The following is a 23465-nucleotide window of genomic DNA, read 5'->3' as shown; positions in this document are numbered from 1 at the left end:
CGAATCAGCTATTTTGTACAATTTACTAGTAAAATAATTGTATTTACAAATTAGATTTACCTGTAAAATTATTATATTGTTAAAAAATAATATTGTTCCCTAAATCAATGATTTTGTAAAATTTACGAGTAAAATCATCTTAGCAAAAATACATTGTTCCTTAAATCAATGATTTTGTTGAATTTATGAGTAAATTCATCTTATTAAAAAAAGATTCTTGCCCAAATCAGTGATTTTGTTGTATTCACCAGTAAAATGATCTTATTTTAAAAACGCCATTGTTCCCTAAATTAGTGATTTTGTTGAATTTACCAGTAAAATTATCATATTTTTTTTAAAGAATATTGTTCCCTAAATCAATGATTTTGTTAACTTTACCAGTAAAATCATCTTATCAAAAATAGATTGTTCCTTAAATCAGTGACTTTGTTGAATTTACCAGTAAAATGATCTTATTAAAAAGAAGATGGTTCCCTAAATCAGTGATTGTGTTGAATTTACCAGTAAAATGATCTTATTAAAAAGAAGATGGTTCCCTAAATCAGTGATTGTGTTGAATTTACCAGTAAAATCGCTTTATTTTAAAAACGAGATTGTTCCCTAAATCAGTAATTTTGTTGAATTTACTAGTCTCATCATCCTATTAAAAATAGATTGTTCCCTAAATCAGTGATTTTGTTGAATTTACCAGTAAAATTATCTTATTAAAAAATAGACGGTTCCCTAAATCAGTGATTTTGTTGAATTTACCAGTAAAAAATTATCTTAATAAAAATAGATCGTTCCCCAAATCAGTGATATTGTTGAATTTACAAAAATGATCTTATTTTAAAAACTAGATTATTCCCTAAATCAGTGATTTTGTTGAATTTACCAGTAAAATCATCTTAATACAAATAGATTTTTCCCCCAAATCAGTGATTTTGTTGAATTTACCAGTAAAATTATCTTATTAAAAATAGATAGTTCCCCAAATCAGTGATTGTGTTGAATTTAAAAAAATTAAATGTTCCTAATAAAAATAGATTGTTCCCCAAATCAGTTATTGTGTTGAATTTCAAAGAAATACAATTATCTTATTTTAAAAAGAGATTGTTCCTTAAATCAGTGATTGTGTTGAATTAAAAAAAAAAAAAAAGATCTTATTTTAAAAGGCGATTGTTCCCTAAATCTGTGATTGTGTTTAATTTTTTTTTTTAAATCTCACTTTAAAAGGAGATTGTTCCCTAAATCTGTGATTGTGTTGAATTAAAAAAATTAAAAAAAGATCTTATTTTAAAAGGAGATTGTTCCCTAAATCAGTGATTGTGTTGAATTAAAAATGTTTTTAATTATCTTATTTTAAAAGGAGATTGTTCCCTAAATCTGTGATTGTGTTGAATTAAAAAAAAAAGTATCTTATTTTAAAAGGAGATTGTTCCCTAAATCTGTGATTGTGTTGAATTAAAAAAAAAAAAAAAAATTATTTTAAAAGGAGATTGTTCCCTAAATCTGTGATTGTGTTGAATTAAAAAATATATAAAATGATCTTATTTTAAAAGGAGATTGTTCCCTAAATCAGTGATTGTGTTGAATTAAATAAATAAATAAATCTTATTTTAAAAGGAGATTGTTCCCTAAATCTGTGATTGTGTTGAATTAAAAAAAAAAAAAATCTTATTTTAAAAGGAGATTGTTCCCTAAATCTGTGATTGTGTTGAATTAAAAAAAAAAAAAAATCTTATTTTAAAAGGAGATTGTTCCCTAAATCTGTGATTGTGTTGAATTAAAAAAAAAATTATCTTATTTTAAAAGGAGATTGTTCCCTAAATCTGTGATTGTGTTGAATTAAAAATTTGTTTTATCTTATTTTAAAAGGAGATTGTTCCCTAAATCTGTGATTGTGTTGAATTAAAAAAAAAAAAGTATCTTATTTTAAAAGGAGATTTTTCCCTAAATCTGTGATTGTGTTGAATGAAAAAACATTAAATGATCTTATTTTAAAAGGAGATGGTTCCCTAAATATGTGATTGTGTTGAATTAAAAAAAATGAAAAGATCTCATTTTAAAAGGAGGTTGTTCCCTAAATCAGTGATAGTGTTGAAGTGACCCGTGAAATGCTCTTCTTTTAAAAAGGAGTTAGTTCCCACTTGAAAGTTGCTGGGTTAGTTTGCGTGAAAGATCTTGTGTTGTATCTCTTGTGACGGTCCGTGACAGGCAAGCAAGAGAATCCACGCTGGCTGAGGTGAGACGGTGAGCGCAAGAAGCGTGCGTGTTATTATTTTGGAGAGCCAAGGTCCCGGGGACAAAGTACCCGTCCACACTCCCCACAGTCACTAACCCACCACACCCCCCATGTCAACAATGACTGTCTCTCCTCTCAGCGCTCCTCAATCACCTCAAATAGTCTGCGGCTATTTGGATACTTCTTCAAACATTCTTTCTGGCAGCGGGGACTTTTGTTTCCACCGGTTTGTTTTTTCAGGACGTGCCATTGCTTCTTTTCAGGGGTGGTGAGGGTGAGTTGGGGAAAATTTGCATAGCGGACCGCCTGAGGGGAGGGAGGCAATCTATTGCTAACATCTTGTTTAGACACCAAACTGATCCTCAAGCCACTAAAGCTGTTTGTCATCTACAGTATGTGCTCTCTTTGATACTACTTATAAAACATATATACATACATATATATACTGTATATATGACTGATTCTCATCTATATGCTCTCTTTGATACTACAAACCCCGTTTCCATATGAGTTGGGAAATTGTGTTAGATGTAAATATAAACGGAATACAATGATTTGCAAATCCTTTTCAACCCATATTCAGTTGAATGCACTACAAAGACAACATATTTGATGTTCAAACTCATAAACTTTAGTTTTTTTTGCAAATAATAATGAACTTAGATTTTCATGGCTGCAACACGTGCCAAAGTAGTCGGGAAAGGGCATGTTCACCACTGTGTTACATGGCCTTTCCTTTTAACAACACTCAGTAAACGTTTGGGAACTGAGGAGACACATTTTTGAAGCTTCTCAGGTGGAATTCTTTCCCATTCTTGCTTGATGTACAGCTTAAGTTGTTCAACAGTCCGGGGGTCTCCCTTGTGCTATTTTAGGCTTCATAATGCGCCACACATTTTCAATGGGAGACAGGTCTGGACTACAGGCAGGCCAGTCTAGTACCCGCACTCTTTTACTATGAAGCCACGTTGATGTAACACGTGGCTTGGCATTGTCTTGCTGAAATAAGCAGGGGCGTCCATGGTAACGTTGCTTGGATGACAACATATGTTGCTCCAAAACCTGTATGTACCTTTCAGCATTAACGGCGCCTTCACAGATGTGTAAGTTACCCATGTCTTGGGCACTAATACACCCCCATACCATCACAGAGGCTGGCTTTTACACTTTGCGCCTATAACAATCCAGATGGTTCTTTTCCTCTTTGGTCCGGAGGACACGACATCCACATTTTCCAAAAACAATTTGAAATGTGGACTCGTCAGACCACAGAACACTTTTCCACTTTGTATCAGTCCATCTTAGATGAGCTCAGGCCCAGCGAAGCCGACGGCGTTTCTGGGTGTTGTTGATAAACGGTTTTTGCCTTGCATAGGACCAACTGTAGTTACTGACAGTGGGTTTCTGAAGTGTTCCTGAGCCCATGTGGTGATATCATTTACACACTGATGTCGCTTGTTGATGCAGTACAGCCTGAGGGATCGAAGGTCACGGGCTTAGCTGCTTAGGTGCAATGATTTCTCCAGATTCTCTGAACCCTTTGATGATATTACGGAGCGTAGATGGTGAAATCCCTAAATTCCTTGCAATAGCTGGTTGAGAAAGGTTTTTCTTAAACTGTTCAACAATTTGCTCACGCATTTGTTGACAAAGTGGTGACCCTCGCCCCATCCTTGTTTGTGAATGACTAAGCATTTCATGGAATCTACTTTTATACCCAATCATGGCGCCCACCTGTTCCCAATTTGCCTGTTCACCTGTGGGATGTTCCAAATAAGTGTTTGATGAGCATTCCTCAACTTTATCAGTATTTATTGCCACCTTTCCCAACTTCTTTGTCACGTGTTGCTGCCATCAAATTCTAAAGTTAATGATTATTTGCAACAAAAAAAAATGTCTATCAGTTTGAACATCAAATATGTTGTCTTTGTAGCATATTCAAATGAATATGGGTTGAAAATTATTTGCAAATCATTGTATTCCGTTTATATTTACATCTAACACAATTTCCCAACTCATATGGAAACGGGGTTTGTATATACAGTATATGTATATATATATATATATATATATATATATATATATATATATATATATATATATATATATAAATATACTGTAATCATGACTGATTCTCATCCGTGTGCTCTCTTTGATACTACTTATAATACATATATACATATTTCTATCCTGTAAATATGACTGATTCTCATCAATATGCACTCGTTGATACAACTAATAATAATATATACTGTAAATATGACTGATTCTCATCTGTGTGCACTCTTTGATACTACTTATAGTACATATATGTACATACTGTATATATACTACATATATGACTGATTCTCATCTGTGTGCAATCTTTGTTGCTACTTATAATACATATATACATATATATATATATACAGCTGTATATATATATATATATATATATATATATATATATATATATATATATATATATATATATATATATATATATATATATATATATACTGTAAATATGACTGATTCTCATATGTGTGCACTCTTTGATACTACTTATAATACATATATACATATATATTAGGGCTGTGAATCTTTGGGTGTCCCACCATTCGATTAAATATCAATTCTTGGGGTCACGATTCGATTCAAAATCGATTTTTTTTCGATTCAACGCGATTATCGGTTCAAAAACGATATTTTCCCGATTCAAAAGGATTCTCTATTCATTCAATACATAGATTTCAGCAGGATCTACCCCAGTCTGCTGACATGCAAGCAGAGTAGTAGATTTTTGTAAAAAGCTTTTATAATTGTAAAGGACAATGTTTTATCAACTGATTGCAATAATGTAAATTTGTTTCAACTATTAAATGAACCAAAAATATGACTTATTTTATCTTTGTGAAAATATTGGACACAGTGTGTTGTCAAGCTTATGAGATGCGATGCAAGTGTAAGCCACTGTGACACTATTGTTCATTTATTTTTATTTTTATAAATGTCTAATGATAATGTCAATGAGTGATTTTTAATCATTGTTATGTTGAAATTGTAACTAATATTGATACTGTTGTTGATAATATTCATTTTTGTTTCACTACTTTTGGTTTGTTCTGTGTCGTGTTTGTGTCTCCTCTCAATTGCTCTGTTTATTGCAGTTCTGGGTCGGGTTTGGTTTTGGAATTGGATTGCATCGTTATGGTATTGCTGTGTATTGTTTTGTTGGATTGATTTTTTATTTTTTTTTAAATGAAAAAAATAAAAATGAAAAAAAAAATGGAAAAAAATAAAAATAAAAAAATAAAAAAATCGATTTTTAAAAAAATGAGAATCGATTCTGAATCGCACAACGTGACAATCGCGATTCAAATTCGAATCGATTTTTTCCCCACACCCCTAATATATATACTGTAAATATGACTGATTCTCATCTGTGTGCAATCTTTGTTACTACTTGTAATACATATTTACATACGCATACTGCATATATGACTGATTCTCATCAGTGTGTACTGTCCCACTAACACACTTATTATTACTAGATATGACATTATGCATACATTTTATGTCCTACCGTGCGCAGATCAAACTGGAGGACATCAACGACTCGCCCCACTTGGCGTCCTCGCTGAAGACATGTCACATGACGCAGAACCTTCCCATGCACGGAGCTCAGATGACTGGGGTAAAGACAGATGGACACGTACAGTTCAGCCAATCAGCATCTCACACGGGACACACTTTGGAGTAGTCAGTGTACAGCTTGTACGGCAGTATCGTACTGTCAATATCTAGGGGTGCACAAAAAAAAAAAAATAGGGCCAAAAAAATCAACCGGGAGCTTTTCTAACCTGTTTTGAGAAAGTGTGATGATAATTACTATACCACTGCGGGAATCGGTTTTAATCTAGAAACGTGTTGAGACGAGAATCGATTCTGAATTCAATCGTCACCCCAGGATACGGATCGAATCGTTAAGAGTGCGGAAATACGACCATATAACACCACTTCTCAAATCCTTTCACTGGCTTCCTGTTCCACTCAGGATTGAATACAACGTCTCCCTACTAACCCACCAGTGCCTCCATGGTAATGCCCCCCCTCTACCTCAAAGAACTGCTCACCCCCAAATCTTCCACACGACACCTCCGCTCCGGACAGGCTAACCTCCTCCAACCTCCGAGGACAAAGCTACGAACAATGGGAGACCGGGCTTTCTGCTCCGCTGCTCCCAGTCTGTGGAACGCTCTTCCTGACCACCTGAGGGCACCACAGACTGTGAATGCTTTTAAAAAAGGCTTAAAAACCCATCTTTTTAAAAAAGCCTTTTTTTAGATACAGTATATGCGTGCTAGTTCTAGTTTTTATTTTTTTTAATTATCTTTGTATTATTTTTTTAATACACTGTAGCACTTTGAGGTTGTTTGTTCAATGTAAAGTGCTTTTTACAAATACAATCTATTATTATTATTATTATTATTATTATTATTATTATTATTATTATGTGTGAGAAAAATGTTTGTTTAAAAATTAAGTTTGTTAAAATGCAGTTTTAAAATTCAGTGTAAAAAAAATATATAATAATGCTTAAAATTTATTTGAATATGTTTGTTAGCATAGTATGTGTTTAATTTTTTTTTTCATTAAATACATCTGTTTTAAAATTCAGCGTGTAAAAATCAATGTAAAAAAATGTAGTGCAGAAAACTTTGTTGCTTCAAAACTCAAGACTCATTTCAGGTCAATTCAAGCAATCCATCCTGTTTTAGAAGCAGCCAATGAGGTGCATCCATTCATCCATTTTCTACCGCTTGTAATTACCTGAAGTGAGTCTTGAGTTGTGAAGCAACAAATATTTCTGCTCTGAATTTTCATGCATTACATTTTTACACACTGAATTGTGAAACACACACATTTAGCTCACAGTTTTCGTATTAAATACAATTGTCAGCATACTTTGATTTGTTAAAATACAGTGTTTTAAAATTCAGTGTGCAAAAATTCAGTGTAAAATATCAATTGAAAAAAAAATCAGTGTAAATAATTTAATGCAGGATAACATTTTTGCTTCAAAACTCAAGATTCACTCCAGCTAAATGAAGACTGACACAATCCTGTCTTAGAAGCAGCCAATGAGGTGTTTCAGTCTTAATTTACCTGAAGTGAGTCTTGAGTTTTGAAGCAACAAATATTTCTGCTCTGAATTTTCATACATTCAATTTTTATACACTGAATTTTAAAACACACACATTTTGCTCACAATTTTTTTTTATTAAATGCAATTGTCAGCATGATTTTATTTGTTAAAATACACTGTTTTAAAATGCAGTGTGTAAAAAAAACAATTGAAAAAAAAATCAGTGTAATAATTTCAGTTTTACAAAATGTAATGCAGGGAAAAAATTGTTGCTTCAAAACTCAAGACTCTATTGAATAAAATTGTCAGCATAATTTGATGTACAAAAATTCATCTGACAAAATTCAAATTCAGCTTTTGTACAAACCCCGTTTCCATATGAGTTGGGAAATTGTGTTAGATGTAATTATAAACGGAATACAATGATTTACAAATCATTTTCATCCCATATTCAGTTGAATATGCTACAAAGACAACATATTTGATGTTCAAACTGATAAAAAAAAAAAAAAATTCAAATAATCATTAACTTTAGAATTTGATGGCAGCAACACGTGACAAAGAAGTTGGGAAAGGTGGCAATAAATACTGATAAAGTTGAGGAATGCTCATCAAACACTTATTTGGAACATCCCACAGGTGAACAGGCAAATTGGGAACAGGTGGGTGCCATGATTGGGTATAAAAGTAGATTCCATGAAATGCTCAGTCATTCACAAACAAGGATGGGGCGAGGGTCACCACTTTGTCATCAAATGCGTGAGCAAATTGTTGAACAGTTTAAGAAAAACCTTTCTCAACCAGCTATTGCAAGGAATTTAAGGATTTCACCATCTACGCTCCGTAGTATCATCAAAGGGTTCCAAGAATCTGGAGAAATCACTGCACATAAGCAGCTAAGCCCGTGACCTTCGATCCCTCAGGCTGTACTGCATCAACAAGTGACATCAGTGTGTAAAGGATATCACCACATGGGCTCAGGAACACTTCAGAAACCCACTGTCAGTAACTACAGTTGGTCGCTACATCTGTAAGTGCAAGTTAAAACTCTCCTATGCAAGCCGAAAACCTTTTATCAACAACACCCAGAAACGCCGTCGGCTTCGCTGGGCCTGGGCTCATCTAAGAAGGACTGATACAAAGTGGAAATGTGTTCTGTGGTCTGACGAGTCCACATTTCAAATTGTTTTTGGAAACTGCGGACGTCGTGTCCTCCGGACCAAAGAGGAAAAGAACCATGCGGATTGTTATAGGCGCAAAGTTGAAAAGCCAGCATCTGTGATGGTATGGGGGTGTATTAGTGCCCAAGACATGGGTAACTTACACATCTGTGAAGGCACCATTAATGCTGAAAGGTACATACAGGTTTTGGAGCAACATATGTTGCCATCCAAGCAACGTTACCATGGACGCCCCTGCTTATTACAGCGAGACAATGCCAAGCTCGTGTTACATCAACGTGGCTTCATAGTAAAAGAGTGCGGGTACTAGACTGGCCTGCCTGTAGTCCAGACCTGTCTCCCATTGAAAAAGTGTGGCGCATTATGAAGCCTAAAATAGCACAAGGGAGACCCCCGGACTGTTGAACAACTTAAGCTGTACATCAAGCAAGAATGGGAAAGAATTCCACCTGAGAAGCTTCAAAAATGTGTCTCCTCAGTTCCCAAACCTTTACTGAGTGTTGTTAAAAGGAAAGGCCATGTAACACAGTGGTGAACATGCCCTTTCCCAACTACTTTGGCACGTGTTGCAGCCATGAAATTCTAAGTTAATTATTATTTGCAAAAAAAAACATCAAATATGTTGTCTTTGTAGCATATTCAACTGAATATGGGTTGGAAAATGATTTGCAAATCATTGTATTCCGTTTATATTTACATCCAACACAATTTCCCAACTCATATGGAAACGGGGTTTGTAATAAAGACACAAATTGACCTCCATGGAAAACGGAACCGTGGCATGTTGAAATGCATGTTTGTCCTCACCGTGCCGGCAGCACTCATGCACCTACCTCATGCTAACCAGGCAAGGCACAATTATCTTGCTCGTGTGTGTTGGTAATACAACTAGTACACTGACTACTCTAAATAGTGTGGGCTGTACTCATGTTAAAGACAGTGATGAGAATGCTCTGATTACTACTAGGACCTGACATCTCTGCACAGCATGCAGCAGTTGGTTCTGATGCCACCAACTCACCTGTCGTCTCACCTGTCGCCACACCTGTCGTCTCCCTCCCCCTTCCTGCTCTCGCAGAACCCCAACAGCCACCAAGGTACAAGCCCGCTGCACGGAGGGCTACCTGAGTGTTACTAACCTCCATGTTTGCAGTTCTCCTGCAGCAGAACCTGATGTCCCACCCCGGGCAGAACCACGCCGGCCTCCTCCAGCACCAGCCCGGGCTGGCTCTGACGCCACAGGTAGGACTCGCTACACACACACACACATGTCTGGAATGAGGAAGGGAAAGACACGGAGGTGACCACATCTGCTTAACCAAACACGACTATGGAGACGTTTGCCCAGCACAGATTGGGTGGAGCCAAAGTTCTCACTCGCCATGTCTCCCCCCGTCAGGCCACGAGTCGCTCCGGCCTGGTGGGGCCGTCCATGGACAACCACCTGGACCTGGCGCACCTGCAGATGCCCAAGCAGGTGGCCGCCCCGCCGCAGGAGGAGCCCAGCGACCTGGAGGAGCTGGAGCAGTTTGCCAAAGCGTTCAAGCAGAGACGCATCAAACTGGGCTTCACGCAGGTACCACAACATTTGAACTACAGATGTCCCATAATGGCTTTCCGATATTCCGATATTGTCCAACTCGTAATTATTACGATATCAACCGATACCGATATATACAGTCGTGGAATTAACACATTATTATGCCTCATTATGTTGTGATGCCCCGCTGGATGCATTAAACAATGTAACAAGGTTTTCCAAAATAAATAAACTCATGTTATGGAAAAAAAATGCCAACATGGCACTGCCATATTTATTATTGAAGTCACAAAGTGCATTCTTTTTTTTAACATGCCTCAAAACAGCAGCTTGGAATTTGGGACATGCTCTCCCTGAGAGAGCATGAGGAGGTTGAGGTGGGGTAAGGGGTAGCGGGGGGTGTATAGTGTAGTGTCCCGGAAGAGTTAGTGCTGCAAGGGGTTCTGGGTATTTGTTCTGTTGTCTTTATGTTGTGTTACGGTGCGGATGTTCTCCCGAAATGTGTTTGTCATTCTTGTTTGGTGTGGGTTCACAGTGTGGCGCATATTTGTAACAGTGTTAAAGTTGTTTATACGGTCACCCTCAGTGTGACCTGTATGGCTGTTGACCAAGTATGGATTGCATTCACTTGTGTGTGTGAAAAGCCGTAGATATTATGTGCCTTTAAGGTTTATTGGCGCTTTGTACTTCTCCCTACGTCCGTGCAAACAGCGGCGTTTTAAAAAGTCATACATTTCACTTTTTGAAACCGATACCGGTAATTTTTAAATCGATACCGATAATTTCCAATATTACATTTTAAAGCATTTATCGGCCAATAATATCGGCAGTCCGATCTTATCGGACATCTGTAATTTGGGAATCGATACCAGCACCAATTTTCGGTACTTTTGTGTGTGTTAATACATTTTAATTGTTTGATAATTTTAAAAAAATGTTTTAATGTAACATTTAAAAATAAGGCGATTAGGGATGTCCGATAATGGCTTTTTTGCCGATATTCCGATTTTGTCCAACTCTTAATTACTGATACCGATATCAACCGATACCGATATATACAGTCCTGGAATCAACACATTATTAGGCCTAATTTGGACAACCAGGTATGGTGAAGATAAGGTCCTTTTTAAAAAAAATAAAAATAAATAAAAAAGACAAATAAATTATTTATTGGTGGACCAGCAGCACGCACAATCATGTGTGCTTACGGACTGTATCCCTTGCAGACTGTATTGATATATATTGATATATAATGTAGGAACCAGAATATTAATAACAGAAAGAAACAACCCTTTTGTGTGAATGAGTGTAAATGGGGGAGGGAGGTTTTTTGGGTTGGTGCACTAATTGTAAGTGTATCAAGTGTTTTTTATGTTGATTTAATAAAAAATAAAAAAAATAAAAATAAAAACCGATACCGATAATAAAAAAAACTTGATAGCGATAATTTCCGATATTACATTTTAAAGCATTTATCGGCCGATAATATCGGCAGTCTGATATTATCGGACATCTGTAATTTGAACCCATACGGTACCTGGGAATCGATACCAGCACCAATTTTCGGTACTTTTGTGTGTGTTAATACATTTTAATTGTTTGATAATTAAAAAAAATGTTTTAATGTAACATTTAAATATAAGGTGATTAGGGATGTCCGATAATGGCTTTTTTGCCGATATCCGATATTCCGATTTTGTCCAACTCTTAATTACCGATACCGATATCAACCGATACCGATACATACAGTCGTGGAATTAACACATTATTATGCCTAATTTGGACAACCAGGTATGGTGAAGATAAGGTCCTTTTTAAAAAAATTAAATAAAATAAAATAAGATACATTTTCTTGAATAAAAAAGAAAGTAAAACAATATAAAAACAGTTACATAGAAACTAGTAATTAATGAAAATGAGTAAAATTAACTGTTAAAGGTTAGTACTATTAGTGGAGCAGCAGCACGCACAATCATGTGTGCTTACGGACTGTATCCCTTGCAGACTGTATTGATATATATTGATATATAATGTAGGAAGCAGAATATTAATAACAGAAAGAAACAACCCTTTTGTGTGAATGAGTGTAAATGGGGGAGGGAGGTTTTTTGGGTTGGTGCACTAATTGTAAGTGTATCTTGTGTTTTTTATGTGGATTTAATAAAAAATAAAAAAATAAAAAATAAAAACCGATACCGATAATAAAAAAAACTCGATAGCGATAATTTCCGATATTACATTTTAAAGCATTTATCGGCCGATAATATCGGCAGTCTGATATTATCGGACATCTGTAATTTGAACCCATATGGTACCTGGGAATCGATACCAGCACCAATTTTCGGTACTTTTGTGTGTGTTAATACATTTTAATTGTTTGATCATTTAAAAAAAATGTTTTAATGTAACATTTAAATATAAGGTGATTAGGGATGTCCAATAATGGCTTTTTTGCCGATATCCGATATTCCGATTTTGTCCAACTCTTAATTACCGATACCGATATCAACGGATACCGATATATACAGTCGTGGAATTAACACATTATTATGCCTAATTTGGACAACCAGGTATGGTGAAGATAAGGTCCTTTTTAAAAAAAAAAAAAAAAAATAAAATAAGATACATTTTCTTGAATAAAAAAGAAAGTAAAACAATATAAAAACAGTTACACAGAAACTAGTAATTAATGAAAATGAGTAAAATTAACTGTTAAAGGTTAGTACTATTAGTGGACCAGCAGCACGCACAATCATGTGTGCTTACGGACTGTATCCCTTGCAGACTGTATTGATATATATTGATATATAATGTAGGAACCAGAATATTAATAACAGAAAGAAACAACCCTTTTGTGTGAATGAGTGTAAATGGGGGGAGGGAGGTTTTTTGGGTTGGTGCACTAATTGTAAGTGTATCTTGTGTTTTTGATGTTGATTTAATAAATAAAAAAATTTAAAAAAACGATACCGATAACTTAAAAAAAGATACCGATAATTTCCGATATTACATTTTAAAGCATTTATCGGCCGATATTGTGTGAATGAGTGTAAATGGGGGAGGGAGGTTTTTTGGGTTGGTGCACTAATTGTAAGTGTATCTTGTGTTTTTAATGTTGATTTAATAAAAAAATTTAAAAAAATAAAATAAAAAACGATACCGATAATTAAAAAAAACAATACCGATAATTTCTGATATTACATTTTAAAGCATTTATCGGCCGATATTATCGGACATCTCTAAAGGTGATTATTAAAACTATGCTGTCCAGTTGTTACATTTTGTTGTCTTACACCAGGGGTGTCAAACTCATTTTAGCTCAGGGGCCGCATGGAGGAACATCTGTGCACACGCGGGCCGGACTATTAAAATCATGGCAATAAAACTAAAAATAAAGACAACTTTAGATTGTTTTCTTTGTCTTACTTTGGCCAAAAATAGAACAAACACATTCTGAAAATATTACAATAAAAATATAGAAAATAATATGTGCAGCGGTAAAGTTTAGATCCATGAAGGAAAGAAGAAAGTGAATGATTGTTTATAACTGAATACATTTACATATGCATAAAAATGTGGTTTTTTTTGGTATTATTTTTTTAATGAATGAAGTAACGTTTATGACAACCTTTTCCCAAAACACAATATAGAATGTGAGATATAACAGGATAATGCATACATTTATCATGTTTTCAAAACGCTTACAAAAAAGTGTGACCCCAAAAATGTACTGTGGGACCCCATTTTTATGACTTGACATTTAGAAAATTCCTAGCCCCAACACTGATGGAGTATAAAAATCAAGTCATAAAAATGGGGTCCCACTTTTTTGTAAGCGTTTTGAAAACCAAGGATAAATGTATGCATTATCCTGTCATATCTCACATCCTATATTGTGTTTTGGAAAAACGTTACTTCATTCATTTTAAAAAATAATACAAAAGAAAAAAAAATGTTATGCATATGTAATAAATTATAAACATTCATTCACTTTCTTCTTTCCTTCATGGATCTAAACTTTACCGCTGCACGTATTTTTTTAAATATTTTTATTGCAATATTTTCAGAATGTGTTTGTTCTGTTTTTGGCCAAAGTAAGACAAAAAAAAAATCTGAAGTTGTCTTTTTTTTGTTTGTTTTAATGCCATGATTTTAATAGTCCGGCCCGCGTGTGCACAGATTTTCCTCCATGCGGCCCCTGAGCTAAAATGAGTTTGACACCCCTGATCTACATCAACAATATGATTTGTCTGAGTGGTTGGACAGGGCAGATTTAAAGGCCTACTGAAATTTTTTATTTTTATTTAAACGGGGATAGCAGATCCATTCTATGTGTCATACTTGATCATTTCGCGATATTGCCATATTTTTGCTGAAAGGATTTAGTATAGAACAACGACGATAAAGTTCGCAACTTTTGGTCGCTGATAAAAAAAAAAAGCCTTGCCTATACCGGAAGTAGCGTGACGTCACAGGAGGAAGGATTCCTCACAATTCCCCGTTGTTTACAATGGAGCGAGAGCGATTTGGACAGAGAAAGCGACGATTACCCCATTAATTTGAGCGAGGATGAAAGATTCGTGGATGAGGAACGTTAGAGTGAAGGACTAGAGAGGCAGTGCAGAGTGTATCTTTTTTCGCTCTGACCGTAACTTAGGTACAAGGTCTCATTGGATTCCACACACTCTCCTTTTTCTATTGTGGATCACGGATTTGTATTTTAAACCACCTCGGATACTATATCCTCTTGAAAATGAGAGTCGAGAACGCGAAATGGACATTCACAGTGACTTTTATCTCCACGACAATACATCGGTGACGCACTTTAGCTACGGAGCTAATGTGATAGCATCGGGCTCAAATGCAGATAGAAACAAAAATTTTAAAAACCCTGACTGGAAGGATAGACAGAAGATCAACAATACTATTAAACCATGAACATGTAAATACACGGTTAATAAGTTCCAGCTTGGCGAAGCTTAACAATTGAAGCTAACTAACATAGCTACGGAGCTAACGTGATAGCATCGGGCTCAAATGCAGATAGAAACTAAATTTTAAAAAACCCTGACTGGAAGGATAGACAGAAGATCAACAATACTATTAAACCATGAACATGTAAATACACGGTTAATAATTTCCAGCTTGGCGAAGCTTAACAATTGAAGCTAACTACGGAGCGGTGGCGGGCGTTGTAGCTTTCGACGACACCCCGGCCGCCATCAGAGTCGGCAAGAAACATATATTTCCCCAAAGTTACGTACGTGACATGCACATAGCGACACGCACGTACGGGCAAGCGATCAAATGTTTGGAAGCCAAAGCTGTACTCACGGTAGTGCGTCTGCTATCCAGCTCAAACACAACACAACCTCCTGATTGTGTTGCTGTAGTCCGCCGCTAATACACCGATCGCACCTACAACTTTCTTCTTTGCAGTCTCCATTGTTCATTAAACAAATTGCAAAAGATTCACCAACACAGATGTCCAGAATACTGTGGAATTGTCCGATGAAAACAGAGCAGTTTGTATGGTGACACATTGGGTCCGAATACTTCCGTTGCCGTCGTGACGTCACACGCATACGTCATCGTATGTAGACGTTTCCAACCGGAAGTTTAGCGGGACGTTTAAAATTGCACTTTATAAGTTAACCCGGCCGTATTGGCATGTGTTGCAATGTTAAGATTTCATCATTGATATATAAACTATCAGACTGTGTGGTCGGTAGTAGTGGCTTTCAGTAGGCCTTTAAGAAATAAAATTAAATGAATAAATATAAAAAATATATTTATATATATATAAAAAAAAAATTTTAGATTTTTTTTTTAACCGATTAAGAATAGTTACTAATAAGACTCGCGATTTTTTCAAAAATCTATTTTTTGACACTCGTACTATATATCATATATTGCATAACTAGAAAGTAGCTTTTTACACAAAGCGAAAATGTGTTATGTTGCGCCCTACAAAGTGTTCATACTGTATTTTATTATTTGATCATGTTGTACTGCATTGTAATATTTTGTTTTGTGATTGTGTGACATTTTTTGCCTGGACCCCAGGAAGAATAGTCTCCACTGCGTTGTAGACTAATGGGGATCCTTAATAAACTAAACTAAACTATTACACACCAGCTGTTTGATTGTAACCTTCACCTTTCGTCATTCATTCATTCATCGCGCGCTCATTCATGCATTGGTGAAGACGAGCAGCTCTGTGTGTGTGATGGGTTGCAGGGTGACGTTGGCCTGGCCATGGGGAAACTGTACGGCAACGATTTCAGCCAGACGACAATCTCTCGCTTCGAGGCCCTCAACCTGAGCTTCAAGAACATGTGCAAGCTCAAACCTTTGCTGGAGAAATGGCTGAGTGACGCAGGTTGGTAGCATAAAGCCATCGTTTGATTTGTGTATGACATCACATGAATACATTTACACAATGCATCCTTGCCCATGTCTATTACTTATCATTTGTTGCTTACATCGTGCACAAACGACGTCGATCTGTCGTACATTTTGTCATTTAAAGTTTGCTCCCTTCCCATGTTCAGGTGTTACATTTTAATTTAATTTGATTTTCATTTATTTAATTGGGACAGTGAATAAAAAGTGTAATTTAGCATAAATGCAAAATGTTCTATGTTCTCTTTCAATCGAAGAGAAAGGAATAGGTAATTTACAGAAAAGGGTAGAGAAGCTTCGAAAGGAAGGAAAAGGAGTTAAAGAAATAAAAAAATAATGAGCAAATATGAATGATAAATATATTAAAAACTAAGATTCATTTTTATTTTGACTGTAACATATTTTTTCAACAAAACTGGCCACTTATTATTTGTACTGTATTACTCACCAGCAATATAACTAAAGTAAATGTCAAAAATAAGAAGGACTAATCAATCATCTTGTCAATGTCTCTGGAATCTAACCTTCTTTAAACATAACACAACACAATACTTTTTATTTTTTTAGATAAAACCATTTAAAAATGTTGACAATACTTGTTTATCTTTTTAAACAATAATCAAATGTTTAGATTTTTTAAAGAAATAATTGATTATTAATATTGTACTTTGCAGTGGTAGCCATATGTTTTTTAAATACTTGTTTATCTTTTTAAACAATATTCAAATTATTTCTTTTTAGAAATGATTGATTATTATTATTGTAGTTTGCAGTGGTTGCAGGAAAAAATGTTTAAATACTTTTGTTGATGGTTTGAATTAATATTTAAATTATTAGATTCTTTTTAGAAAATATTTATTATTAATATAGTAGTTTGCCGTAGTAGCCAGAAAAAAATGTTGAGCAAATATGAATGATAAAGATATTAAAAATTAAGATACATTTTTATTTTGACTGAAATATTTTTTTTCAACAAAACTTTTTTTTAAAAAAGTTTTTATTTTATAAACCTTTATTTATAAATTTCAACATTTACAAACAGTTGAGAAATAACAATCAAAGTAAGCACAAAAACAGTACAAAAATCGTACAAAACAGCGCCAGGGGGTTGTAAATTCAAAGTAACTAAAATAGAATGCAAAATATATATATATATATAACAAACAAAGTGCAAAGCCATAGACTCACTCAATTTCAGTAAATAACTTAAATTTGGTTTTCAATGAAACTTGCCACTTGATATTTGTACTGTATTACTCACCACCAATACAACTAAAGTAAATGTCAAAATAAGAAGGACTAATCAATCATCTTGTCAATGTCTCTGGAATCTAACCTTCTTTAAACATAACACAACACAATACTTTTTATTTTTTTAGATAAAACCATTTAAAAAATGTTGACAATACTTGTTTATCTTTTTAAACAATAATCAAATGTTTAGATTTTTTAAAGAAATAATTGATTATTAGTATTGTACTTTGCAGTGGTAGCCATATGTTTTTTAAATACTTGTTTATCTTTTTAAACAATATTCTAATTATTTCTTTTTAGAAATGATTGATTATTATCATTGTAGTTTGCAGTGGTTGCAGGGAAAAAAATTAAAATTACTTTTGTTGATGGTTTGAATTAATATTTAAATTATTACATTATTTGGAGAAAATATTTATTATTAATATAGTAGTTTGCGGTAGTAGCCAGGAAAAAAATGTTGAGCAAATATGAATGATAAAGATATTAAAAATTAAGATACATTTTTATTTTGACTGAAATATTTTTTTTCCACGAAACATGCCACTTAACATTTGTACTGTATTACTCACCAGCAATACAACTAAAGTAAATGTCAAAAATAAGAAGGACTAATCAATCATCTTGTCAATGTCTGTGGAATCTAACCTTCTTTAAACATAACACAACACAATACTTTTCATTTTTTTAGATAAAACCATTTAAAAAATGTTGACAATACTTGTTTATCTTTTTAAACAATAATCAAATTATTTCTTTTTAGAAATGATTGATTATTATCATTGTAGTTTGCAATGGTTGCAGGAAAAACATTTAAAAATACTTTTGTTGATGGTTTGAATTAATATTTAAATTATTACATTATTTGGAGAAAATATTGATTATTAATATAGTAGTTTGCGGTAGTAGCCAGAAAAAAAAGTTAAGCAAATATGAATGATAAAGATTAAAAATTAAGATTAATTTTTATTTTGACTGAAATATTTTTTTCAACGAAATTTGCCACTTAACATTTGTACTGTATTACTCACCACCAATACAACTAAAGTAAATGTCAAAATAAGAAGGACGAAACAATCATCTTGTCAATGTCTGTGAAATCTAACCTTCTTTAAACATAACTTAAAGGCCTACTGAAATGAATTTTTTTTATTTAAACGGGGATAGCAGATCTATTCTATGTGTCATACTTGATCATTTCGCGATATTGCCATATTTTTGCTGAAAGGATTTAGTATAGAACAACGACGATAAAGATTGCAACTTTTGGTATCTGATAAAAAAAAGGCTTGCACCTACCGGAAGTAGCGTGACGTAGTCAGTTGAACATATACGCAAAGTTCCCTATTGTTTACAATGATGGCCGCATGAAGTGAGAGAGATTCGGACCGAGAAAGCGACAATTTCCCCATTAATTTGAGCGAGGATGAAAGATTTGTGGATGAGTAAAGTGCAAGTGAAGGACTAGTGGGGAGTTGAAGCTATTCAGATAGGGAAGATGCTGTGAGAGCCGGGGGTGACCTGATATTCAGCTGGGAATGACTACAACAGTAAATAAACACAAGACATATATATACTCTATTAGCCACAACACAACCAGGCTTATATTTAATATGCCACAAATTAATCCTGCATAAAAACACCTGCGTGTTTGTTATGCTAGCTCCTAGCTCCTCTGCTAGCTCCTAGCTCCATAGAACACGCCAATACAATTCAAACACCTGATCAACACACACAATCACTCAGCCCAAAAGACCGTTTACCTAACCCAAGGTTCATAAAGCTTATATATTTTTTAAAAGTTACGTACGTGACGCGCACATACGGTCAAGTTATCGAATGTTTAGCAGCCAAGGCTGCATACTCACGGTACCTGATATTCAGCTGGGAATGACTACAACAGTAAATAAACACAAGACATATATATACTCTATTAGCCACAACACAACCAGGCTTATATTTAATATGCCACAAATTAATCCTGCATAATAACACCTGCGTGTTTGTTATGCTAGCTCCTAGCTCCTCTGCTAGCTCCTAGCTCCATAGAACACGCCAATACAATTCAAACACCCGATCAACACACACAATCACTCAGCCCAAAAGACCGTTCACCTAACCCAAGGTTCATAAAGCTTATATATTTTAAAAAAGTTACGTACGTGACGCGCACGTACGGTACGGTACGTGTTATGCTAGCTCCTAGCTCCTCTGCTAGCTCCTAGCTCCATAGAACACGCCAATACAATTCAAACACATGATCAACACACACAATCACTCAGCCCAAAAGACCGTTCACCTAACCCAAGGTTCATAAAGCTTATATATTTAAAAAAAGTTACGTACATACGCAAAAAAAAGCCAAAGCTGCATACTCACAGTAGCACGTCTGCGTCTTTGTCATCCAAATCAAAGTAATCCTGGTAAGAGTCTGTGTTGTCCCAGTTCTCTACAGGCGTCTGTGTATCCAAATCAAAAGTCCTCCTGGTTAGAGTCTCTGTTATCCGAGTTCTTCCATCTTGACTGCATCTTTCGGGAATGTAAACAAAGAAGCGCCGGCTGTGTACTGTTGTGGCTGACTACGTTCGAAAAATACGTCCATTTCGCACCGACAACTTTCTTCTTTGCTTGCTCGGCTTCCTTCTCCATAATGCAATGAACATGATTGAAACAGATTCACGAACACAGATGTCCAGAATACTGTGGAATTATGAAATGAAAACAGAGCTTTTTCGTATCGGCTTCAATGTGGAAGGCATACCCGTGTTCGTCGGGCTACGTCACACGCATACGTCATCCTCAGAGGCGTTTCGAACCGGAAGTTTAGCGGCAAATTTAAAATGTCACTTTATAAGTTAACCCGGCCGTATTGGCATGTGTTATAATGTTAAGATTTCATCATTGATATATAAACTATCAGACTGCGTGGTCGGTAGTAGTGGGTTTCAGTAGGCCTTTAATAGAGCCGACACAATACTTTTTTTTTTTTTTTTAGATAAACCCATTTAAAAAATGTTGACAATACTTGTTTATCTTTAAAAAAAAATAATCAAATGTTTAGATTTTTTTAAAGAAATAATTGATTATTAATATTGTAGTTTGCAGTGGTAGCCATAATTTTTTTAAATACTTGTTTATATTTTTAAACAATATTCAAATTGTTTCTTTTTAGAAATGATTGATTATTATTAGGGATGTCCGATAATGGCTTTTTGCCGATATCCGATATTCCAATATTGTCCAACTCTTAATTACTGATACCGATATGAACTGATACCGACATATACAGTCGTGGAATCAACACATTATTATGCCTAATTTGGACAACCAGGTATGGTGAAGATAAGCTCCTTTTTTTAAAAAAATTAATAAAATAAGATAAATAAATTAAAAACATTTTCTCGAATAAAAAAGAAAGTAAAACAATATAAAAACAGTTACATAGAAACTAGTAATTAATGAAAATGAGTAAAATTAACTGTTAAAGGTTAGTACTATTAGTGGAGCAGCAGCACGCACAATCATGTGTGCTTACGGACTGTATCCCTTGCAGACTGTATTGATATATATTGATATATAATGTAGGAACCAGAATATTGATAACAGAAAGAAACAACCCTTTGGTGTGAATGTGTGTCAATGGGGGAGGGAGGTTTTTTGGGTTAAATAAAACGATACCGATAATTTAAAAAAACGTGTCCGATAATATCGGCAGGCCGATATTATCGGACATCTGTAATTATTATTATTGTAGTTTGCAGTGGTTGCAGAAAAACATTTTAAAATACTTTTGTTGATGGTTTGAATTAATATTTAAATTATTAGATTATTTTGAGAAAATATTGATTATTAACATAGTAGTTTGCGGTATTAGCCAGAAAAAAAATGTTAAGCAAATATGAATGATAAAGATATTAAAAATCAAGATTCATTTTTATTTTGACTGAAATATTTTTTTTTCAAGGAAACTTTTTTTCTTAATTTATCTATTTATTTATTTTAATTTTATAAACCTTTGTTTATAAATTTCGACATTTACCAACAGTTGAGAACTAATAATCAAAGTAAGTACAAAAACAGTACAAAAAAAGTACAAAACAGTGCCAAATTCAAAGTAAATAATAGAATGCAAAATATATATATATATATATATATATATATATATATATATATATATATATATATATATATATATATATATATATATATATATATATATATATATATATATATATATATATATATATATATGGGTAAATGTGGAAATACTGTCAAAGCGCTTTGAGTACCTTGAAGGTAGAAAAGCGCTATACAAGTATAACCCATTTATTTATCATTTATTATATATATATATATATATATATATATATATATATATATATATATATATATATATATATATATATATATATATATATATATATATATATATATATATATATATATATATATATATATATAACTAAGTGCAAAGCCATTGGCTCACTCAATTTCAGTAAATAACTTAAATTTGGTTTTCAACGAAACTGGCCACTTAAAATGTCACTTTATAAGTTAACCCGGCCGTATTGGCATGTGTTGCAATGTTAAGATTTCATCATTGATATATAAACTATCAGACTGCGTGGTCGGTAGTAGTGGCTTTCAGTAGGCCACTTAATATTTGTACTGTATTACTCACCAGCAATACAACTACAAGTCCCAGGATGCACCGCGGTGGTCGCTGTGTGCCATGTAGCTGTAGCTCCCCCCGCTGCGCCGTTGGCCGTATCGTATCGTCACTCGTCAACGCTCACGTTGCTCGTTTGAATCACGTTTGTGTGTGCCAGTTCTTTGACAAAAAAAATGTAATCGTTTTTTTAGTAATGCAGATTCGGAAACCGAATAAACGTGCTGTCTAAACGACAACGCCAGTTCGCTGGTGGCTAGCCATGTAAGCTAGCAGCGGGACCGGAAGTAACAAACGAGTACGGCGGCCTCTCAGGGTCAGAATTAAGAGTTCCGCGTTTGAATTAACGCAACATGAACCGACGAGTCCAAAAATAAAAGTGACATTTTACTGTTTACTACCTTCAAATGTGACGTTTTTTTTGTTCTCAGAGAACTCGCCGTCTGACTCCATGAGCAACTCCACATCTCTGCCGCCTCTGATGGAAGGTTATGGCCGCAAGAGGAAGAAGAGGACCAGCATTGAAACCAACATTAAACTCACGCTGGAGAAACGTTTTCTGGATGTGAGCACAAAGTTAAACTTTTCCCCCTCAATACATTTCTGCTTGTCTTTACAGTCAACTAAACAAAGTCAAGAAGCAAACATGGACCACCTAAAAATGATTCATACTTTATTATTACTGGCAACACATCACAATCACAAGCATCGCCAACATTTGTATTATTAAATGTATATATATATATATATATATATATATATATATATATATATATATATATATATATATATATATATATATATATATATATATATATATATATATATATACATATATCCATACATATATCCATATATATATATACTCCACAAATATATATTCATACATGTATAATTACTATTACTATACAGTGCATCTGGAAAGTATTCACAGCGCTTCACTTTTTCCACAATTTTTTTTGATACAGCCTTTATTCCAACATGGAATAAATTAATATTTGTCCTCAAAATTCTACACACAATACCTCATAATGACAATGTGAAAAGGTTTTTTGCAAATGTAA

At 34.2% G+C, this 23465-nt stretch overlaps 2 protein-coding genes across 3 annotated transcripts in view; one reads left to right on the top strand and one right to left on the bottom strand.

Moving 5' to 3' along the window:
• The window catches only part of trim37 (tripartite motif containing 37), a 79567-nt gene extending 56940 nt beyond the window's left edge, over positions 1-22627 (bottom strand). Inside the window, exons 1-3 of one of the 2 annotated variants that reach the window (XM_062049074.1) lie at positions 22414-22627; positions 9673-9785; positions 5776-5895 (exon numbers count right to left, since the gene is read on the bottom strand). The gene's annotated coding sequence lies outside the window, so the exon portion shown is untranslated. The remainder of the gene's footprint in view (positions 1-5775; positions 5896-9672; positions 9786-22413) is intronic. The other variant, XM_062049072.1, reaches the window with a different exon arrangement.
• The window catches only part of pou2f3 (POU class 2 homeobox 3), a 58819-nt gene that overhangs the window by 29206 nt on the left and 6148 nt on the right, over positions 1-23465 (top strand). The window contains exons 3-9 of the mRNA XM_062046690.1: positions 2488-2498; positions 5799-5900; positions 9501-9630; positions 9687-9775; positions 9933-10109; positions 16314-16455; positions 22833-22966. Coding sequence (XP_061902674.1) covers positions 2488-2498; positions 5799-5900; positions 9501-9630; positions 9687-9775; positions 9933-10109; positions 16314-16455; positions 22833-22966 — 785 coding nt within the window. The remainder of the gene's footprint in view (positions 1-2487; positions 2499-5798; positions 5901-9500; positions 9631-9686; positions 9776-9932; positions 10110-16313; positions 16456-22832; positions 22967-23465) is intronic.

This window comes from Entelurus aequoreus, linkage group LG05, assembly GCF_033978785.1.
Source record: "Entelurus aequoreus isolate RoL-2023_Sb linkage group LG05, RoL_Eaeq_v1.1, whole genome shotgun sequence".
Classification (NCBI taxonomy): domain Eukaryota; kingdom Metazoa; phylum Chordata; class Actinopteri; order Syngnathiformes; family Syngnathidae; genus Entelurus; species Entelurus aequoreus.
Note: the sequence above shows the minus strand (reverse complement) of the source record. Positions and strands in the feature narration are given on the sequence as shown.